Here is an 8,191-nt window from a genome sequence, read left to right as displayed (position 1 = left end):
ATGGCCTATTTTATCAGTAGGCTACTGTTTTGTGACTTTTAATAGTCAATGTAGTAGGCTACAGGGGCATAGCATAAGATCCTGGGACCCTGCATAGGCAGTCCTGATGGGCCCTCATGCATATATTCCAGACTTTTCAAGGGCCCTCCCTCCCCTTGGGGCCCTAGTAATCAGTACTGGTTTTACCCCCAGTCCGACGCCCCGGATGTAGTAAAAATTCTTGAAAATGTTTGTTTTCTGACCACCTAACAAGCCAAGGAATGGAAAAGGTCAATGAACTGCTTTGATACACCTGTATTTATTACTGAAGATCAAATGAAGGTGATGTGTCACTATCACCTCCTGTGTGTCTCTGAGAACAATGCTCAGCCACATCCGCTGGTCTGCAGCATCAGGGTGTTTGTGGTGAAGATGCAGTCTGCTTGCTCAGACGGCACCTAACACTGACTAGTAACAACTGAGCTCTCACCCACCAAGCTCAACCAACACACTCACATATGGACTGCAGTGATGTGCAGGAGTCATGACTGTTAAAGCAACCCATACAAATTCATTTTATTTTCTTGTGAATTGTCAGCATATCTGCACCCAGCCTAATAGTTCAATGGGTAGGGTTTGAACATTGTGTGTTGTTGGACCATGCTCTCTGTACAATAAAATAACATTGCTAATATTATCTCAGTGTGGTATTGTGTCTCAGAGAGGTCCGAACCTGTCATTGGTGGAGTTAAAGGGACACCAGGCAACGTTTTCGTGTTAATTAATCATCTTTGTAAGTCGGTATATGGTTAAATGACTCATTACGGGGCGAATGAAGGCTCTCTCGCCCGCCCCTACTGCCTGTAGGAAGAATATCCCACTTGCAAGTTCGGTGTATCCTACCCGCCGACCGAAGCAGGATCAGTGTACATCCTGCATCCCCAGCACAGAGGCAGGCTAATGAAACTCTAGCGATTGTTGCAAACGTGTGTATAATGGCAGAGCCGACGAAGAAGCAGCGAAAACCCTTGACGGAAGACGCAAAGAAAAGGAAAAGAGCTTCAGACCGAGCGAGGGGGAGTTTCGTAGAGAAAAAGCATCAGGCTTGCCTGGTGTCCCTTTAAGGCTACGACATGTGTGCATGGGTTTTGTTCTCATCTTAATATATCAGTGTGTAGGACTGTGTGAATGTGTTCTGTTCAATAATGTCCATATGTAGGTGTTGTGTTCATAACAAAAGGGTTCACTCATCATATGGAATACCTATTAAAAACACACACACTCTGTAGATGATCATAAATACCTAGTAAAACACACACACACTGTGATTAAGTAACAAGGTGCCATAAAGGCTTCATAGATTATCTTCAGTTGTGTCAGTTATGAGAAGTTACAAATGTCCTAACTAATGTGTAAATATATTCTCTTCTACAGACACACAGCAGGACATGGTTGAGGCCTGTTGTGGTTTTAGCTTTCGGTTTCCTGTGCTTGCAAGCAGCTCAGCTTGTTCTCACGGTCAATCAGTTAATGGTTTGGTAGGAAACAATGATTTGAAAATATGCCTTGATGAAACTCAATTCGTGTTAAAATGTGAACTCTCAAATAATACATCTCTGTCAAGCAAGTACTCAAAAAGTCAGCGGATACATAGTGATGCAATGTGCACCATTTTCCTTTTTAACTTTCTGTAGAACATAAACGGCATCCATGGTGCACTGGACGGATAGTGGTGCACTGAGCTGCAAGACATAAAGCATTGTGGCAACTTTATAAATGCACTATGTGATTATTTCCAAGTGTGAGATTAAAAGATCATCACAAGACAGGAAGTGGTTAATGGTGACCTCAAATTTGAATACCCCTCACTCCCCGACCTCTTTCAAGCAGCTCAGGTTGTTCTCATGGTAAAGTTTCAATCAATTGTCATTTAAAAACTTTTTTTCCCCTCAAACACACCGTCAAAATATCAATGCACTGTTTGATTTTGTGCTCCTTGTTTTTAATGGCAGATGTTACTCTCATTGGTTTGATGGACAAAAACACACCCATGATTCATTAAAAAATATATGAACAAGAAATATAGAAGTATAGAAAGTATAGAAATATCTGCCTTGCGCAGACACAATTGGTTAAGGCTATTAAAATATGAAAGGTAATTCAGACATGCCCAAAACGTTATTTACATTCGTGATTAAGACTATGAGTAATTAATCGCTAAAATAGGGCCCTAAGTCTTGTGTGTATTTCTGTCCCTGCACCATCTGCTCAATGCACCATGCTCAAAACACACTCTAGGGACTACAGTAAAGAACGTGACTATTAGTCAGTGTGCCTTTTGTCCCATCGCTGAGTGGTTGTGAGCTGAAGGGCCTCCTAGATCAGGACAGCGTTGAGGTATTTGTGGTGTACAGTACATGTTTATTTCATATGGTCAGTCAGTCCAAATGCTAAATGAAGAGGTGAGCAAAATTAACAGTTTTTTTTTCTCCAAAAAACAACAAAATGTCTCTCCTTCAACAGTTAATACATGTATGTTGTCTTTGAACAATTCTCAGTTAGGGTTGACATGATTTGACAGACAGCCAGTATGTTAACCACTGGCATTAGAGGTCAACCACATTGCTCCTTCATGTTGATATCTGTCCTTATCCAACAGCAAGCTCCACAATGCAGCACTGATGCATGTATCTACTGATGTGAAACATGTATGTCCTGCTATTCACTATGAGTGAGATCCAGAGTTCCTTTCTAGACATGGGAGAATTGGGGGCAGCCGTGGCCTACTGGTTAGCATTTCGGACCTGTAACCGGAGGCGCCGCTGTTGATGCAGGCTGCTCACTGCGCCGGGATTAGTGTGTGCTTCACCTCACTGTGTGTACACTGTGTGCTGTGTATGTTTCACTAATTCACGGATTGGAATAAATGCAGAGACCAAAAATTTCCCTCACGACATCAAAAGAGTATAAATACTAAACCTTACAGAATGACAACCATCAGTGCAGCTCAGAGCCCAGAGGATTTTACTCCTCATGGTCTGAGAGTCGTTCAGGTGCTCTTTGGCAAACTCCCGGCAAAAAATGGCTTTGGTCCGGCCACTCTACTATAAAGGCCTGATTGGTGGAGTGCTGCACTGATGGTTGTCCTTCTGTGTGCTTCTCTCATCTTCACAAAGGAACTCTGCATCTCAATCATAGTTACCACTGGGGCCTTGGTTGTTTGTCTGACCAAGGCCCTTTGTCCCAGATTACTCAGTTTGGTTGGGAGGCCAGATCTAGGAATATATCTGATATATAATCCGGCCTGCGCAACACGATTTGGTGTTATTTTGGGTTTATGTGTCATAGGGCATATGTATATAAAGTGTACAGTATACTATATGTGTATCAAGGACCTTATAGTATTTGAATGTCACAATGATTTGAAATCAACTTGAGTTTTTGCTAATTCATACTACCACAGAAAATAGGCGTGCATACATAGACACTAGGTGGTGCTAAAGCACTAGGAAGTTTGCCCTTTATCAACGAAAATGCCCTTTTGAAACTTTTTTTTTTTTTTTTTTCATTATTAATATAATTAATATTTTACTGAGGTCGGTTTTGAAATGATCTTTTGAAAACCTGAGCCATTAAAAACGACTGAAACAATGCCCCGAAATGAGACACCTCCTTGCGCACACCCGACCAGCCTATCTCTCTTCCTTTGTCACGTGAACTCGCGCGGTCGAGCGCAGGGCACGCCAGATCAACGCACCATAGCAGTTCAGTAAGCGTCTTCAGATAGCAGGCATGGTCGCTGACAGGCTGCTTCTCCCGTGCCCCATCAGCCAGGTAACATACAGATCAAGTAAAATCTTACAGTTTGCCCTCTAAGCCCAACATGTAATAATTTTGTTGTGCAGAAAAATGTCTCATTCAGCACCAAACAAGCATTTTTGCCGACTGGTCACCTGATAAACTAGTTAGATGAAGCTAGATAAGGTTTTACGCTGTAGCCCAAATCAATGACAGATAACGTGACGACCACATACAAATAATTTCGGTAGATTTTGCAAATTTATGTGTTAAGAAGAACGTTTTCTGTTGTATATGTTTTGTTAGGCAACATGTATGAACACATTCATTTGTGACAGAAGAAACGGGAAGTTCCCCATTACCTGTGAAACCTGCCCATCTGCATTCATGTAATGACAACAGTCAGTAGCCCACTATAACTCCTTCTCGTACTGTTTGGTCTCTTTATTGTCTTACAGATCAAGTAAAATCGTACAGTTTGCCCTCTAAGCCCAACGCGTAATCATTTTGTTGTGCAGTAAAATGTTTCATACAGCATCAAACAACTAAGCATTTTTAGCCGACTGGCCACCTGATAAAGTTTTACGCTGTAGCCCAAGTCAATGACAGATAACGTGAGGACGACCACATAGGCTACAAATAATTTCGGTAGAGTTTGCAATTGCAAATCTATGTGTTAAGACGAACGTTTTCTGTTGTATGGGTTTTGTTAGGCAACATACATTAACACATTTTGGTCTCTTTATTGTCTTAATTGTATATTGATTTACTAATTGCAGCACAAGTCAAATTTCATTCAACATTTTTTTTATAATTAAGTGTTCCACGTGCGCTAAAAAGTGCCCCCCCCGCCCCCTATGAGCACCTGCCCCCCAAAATGTCTGTGCACGCCACTGCCACAGAATATGCCTTTATTAAGCTGAATTCATGTTAAAATTTACTCTCAAATAAATCTCTGTCAAGCAAATACTCAAAAAGTCATAGGACATATAGTGCAACAATCTTTGCTATTTTCCTTTCTGACTCTCTAGAAGATAACATACATGGCATTGTGATAGCAGTGCAGTGAACTGCATAAAGACTTTACAAATAAAGCATTATGGCAACTTTAGGAATGCAAGTTTAGGAATCTGATTTTGAAAGACCAAGCCAGGTGGTCGTGTTGAACATTTTGACAGTCTTGTTAAAATGGACAGGGAGGCCATCTTCACACACAAGTACAACATAACGGTCTTGCTTCTTTCCTTCATAGGCACAAGGTAGCTTTTCATCCTTGGCCTTTCGACATGTCACCACATTAAACTTGTTGACACTTTGTCTATAGTTTGGATTAAAACGCTTTCCTTTAGTACAGACTTCGTCAACCTGCAACTTATTGGAGGTAACTATGAAAGTGTTCACAGGTTTGCACTTTCCATTGGATGCTATAGACTTCTTCTTGATAACTTTCGTACAGTCCTTTGCATCCATTTCACCAATCACATGTTGCCTGAGGAACTTCTCATATGGGGTCTCCTGAAGATCTGGGTCTTGTTCTGGTTGTCTTCCCATGAGGAATGATGAGCCCTGGGCCATGCCACAGACACACAGCAGGACCACCAGCAGACACGACAGGAGCTGGATCTTCATGATGAATCTTCAGAGAGTCTGGACAGCAGAGCAGAGAAGCAATCAAGCTGACTGGACAAAGCATTATGGACCAGTGTGATCTGCTCTTGCGTCTGGTTTTAGCCATTACATGACAGGCAATTTCATTAACAGTTTGTATTAACACAGTGCTCCTGTTTGTTACTTTATAAAGTGTTACAAATACACTTTATGGAACATTACAATTGGGCCGTGCTGGTGAATGTCAATAAAGAAATAAAAAAAAAGTCAAATAACAAAAAATTTAGGGGCAGCCGTGGCCTACTGGTTAGCGCTTCGGACTTGTAACTGGAGGGAAACCCCGACCAGTAGGTACGGCTGAAGTGCCCTTGAGCAAGGCACCTAACCCCCTCAATGCTCCCCGAGCGCCACTGCTGTTGCAGGCAGCTCACTGCGCCGGGATTAGTGTGTGCTTCACCTCACTGTGTGCTGAGTGTGTTTCACTAATTCACGGATTGGGATAAATGCAGAGACCAAATTTCCCTCACAGCATCAAAAGAGTATACTTATGCTTAATATAAGAGAAAACATTTTACGCTGTTTTCTATCTTTTGTTGTTTGTTTAACCAATTTTCCCCCTCAGCTGCAGTAAAGGCTTCATATCTTCAGTTGTGTCAGTTATGTAAATAGAGTTTACCTTGTCTTCCACAGCAAAGCAGAATGGGGGTCTTTGCCCATTTAGGCTTTATATAACCATGCAGCAGGAAAGGGAAAAAAAGGTGAAGGGCTGTTGTGGTTTTGAGCTGCGGTTTCTTGTGCTTGCAACACCTTGCTACTGAGACCCCTCTCTAACCAGTATGCATCATAACCGGTCAGTGCAACACTTTGCTACTGATACCCTCTCTGAGGTCCAGCATGCATCATAACCGGTCAGTGCCTGTGTTTTTGTGTAACATGTAGGTGGATAAAGAAATATCATGATCCAATCATTTGGTCTGCTAAATACATGTAGCTTACTTCAGGAGTGATTCACATTCAAATAGCTTTGCATGTTCACAGAATTGCAAAGCAAAGAGAACAGCCGCCATTGAACCTCCTGAAAAAGAAAAAAAAGTAGCAATCGGTAATTGTTGGGGTCCAAGCATCTGGCAAGAAGTGCCCTTTAGCAGAATTTAGCGCGCCCTATTAACTGATTCTTGTACAGTATTTGGTGTGCTTCCATAGAATGTAGTATTAATTGTGTGTATCAAGTTTGAATAGGATTGGACCTTTACAAGATACGATATAGGTAATAGAATTATTGGTTACACTTTGCTTGACCGTATCGACATAAGAGTGACATGACACTGTCATGAACATGTCATAAACAAGTCATAAACGTTTATGACATAGATAGATAGATAGATAGATAGATACTTTATTGATCCCCAAGGGGAAATTCAAGAACGTAACGCTTACGTAACGCTGTTATTAAGTGACATCTGGTTTTTGTCATAACAATTTAGGATTAGGGTTAGATTTAAGGTTAGGGATAGGGTTAGGATTAGGGTAAGAGATTAGGGTTAGGAATTATGTGTCATGACAGTGTCATGTGTTCATGACAGTGCCATGTCACTCTTATGTCGATACTGTCAAGTAAAGTGTTACCAAATTATTTTAGGCCACGTCCCTAAAGTGGATTGATGCATAACTTTCAGACAGAGCAACAAAGGTGATAGGCTAGGTAAGCCTATCATGTTTTCTTCCTTGGTCCATTCTAAACCCAAGTATGAAAGGTTAATGAAAATCATCCAGGTAGTTATGGCCTATTTTATCAGTAGGCTACTGTTTTGTGACTTTTAATAGTCAATGTAGTAGGCTACAGGGGCATAGCATAAGAACCTGGGACCCTGCATAGGCAGTCCTGATGGGCCCTCATGACCCCCCCCCCCCTCATGCACATATTCCAGACTTTTCAAGGGCCCTCCCTCCCCTTGGGGCCCTAGTAATCAGTACTGGTTTTATCCCCAGTCCGACATTCATTTGCGCCCCACCTGTCATGTGTCCATTCCCCACTAGTGAGGCCTGCCCCACACTTTGAGAATCACTGAGTTACTGAAATGTGCTGAAGTTGGTCAAGTTGGTACATAAACTCCTTTCAAAATGGACAGGTAAGTGACCCACACACTTGATTACAATATACATGTGATGTTTACTGCCCTCATACTGACACTTTCCTTGTCTTTGAGACCTGAATTTACAATCCACAAAGTGAAACTGTCTTTTACTTTTCATCATGTCTCTGATACGATCATCATGATAAGACATTCCATCTCCATTACAGACTGCTTTCACTTCCTCTTCAGGGGCTAGTATGAAAGTATTTTTTCTTTTGCACGTTTTTGTTGTATGGAAGACTTTCCTCTCATTCATAACTTGAGTGCATTGGCCTTTAGTCATTTCACCTATAATGTGTTGGTCAACAAACTTCTTGTATTGCTGGCGTGGTTTCAGTCTTGGTCTTTTTCCCATGTCTAGGCTCAGTCCAGAGACAAACAGGAGGATCACCAGCAGACCTGGCGGGAGCTGCATGTTCATGATGAGTCTTCAGAGACCCTGGACAGGACAGCAGAGGAGAGTGCTAGCAAACACTTAAACTGACTGGACAACTGGCCGAAGCGTTGCACACTGGCCTGATCATATTCACTTTGCTTAGCTTGATTGTTTTACACTTGTCGCTTTGGTTATTCAATTGCAGGTTAACATGTTTATGTCTTGATAACATGTTTGTTCTCTTAATCAAACAAAGCAAATTCACTCAACTTTTTACTCCTATATATTGTTACTC

The 8,191-nt window shown here is 41.7% G+C and overlaps 1 protein-coding gene across 2 annotated transcripts; it reads right to left on the bottom strand.

Moving 5' to 3' along the window:
- Positions 1-4,669: 4,669 nt before the first annotated feature.
- On the bottom strand, positions 4,670-5,642 carry LOC121708950 (angiogenin-4-like). Of its 2 annotated transcripts, XM_042091931.1 has the most exons (2): positions 5,349-5,642; positions 4,670-5,312 (listed from the first exon to the last, which is right to left on the bottom strand). In XM_042091931.1, exons 1-2 carry the CDS (start codon positions 5,404-5,406, stop codon positions 4,900-4,902), a joined length of 471 nt encoding a protein of 156 aa, XP_041947865.1. In that variant the 5' UTR covers positions 5,407-5,642; the 3' UTR covers positions 4,670-4,899. The 2 variants fall into 2 exon arrangements, with proteins under 2 accessions (XP_041947865.1, XP_041947863.1); XM_042091929.1 differs by having other exon boundaries at positions 4,670-5,633.
- Positions 5,643-8,191: the final 2,549 nt, after the last annotated feature.

The sequence above is a fragment of the Alosa sapidissima genome, chromosome 5 (assembly GCF_018492685.1).
Source record: "Alosa sapidissima isolate fAloSap1 chromosome 5, fAloSap1.pri, whole genome shotgun sequence".
Lineage (NCBI taxonomy): Eukaryota > Metazoa > Chordata > Actinopteri > Clupeiformes > Clupeidae > Alosa > Alosa sapidissima.
The sequence above is the reverse complement of the archived record's forward strand: the minus strand, read 5'-3'. Positions and strand labels throughout refer to the sequence as shown.

Excerpts from the sequence above, each read along its gene's own strand:
- LOC121708950 (XM_042091929.1), bottom strand. The coding sequence starts at position 5,406 with ATGAAGATCCAGCTCCTGTCGTGTCTGCTGGTGGTCCTGCTGTGTGTC.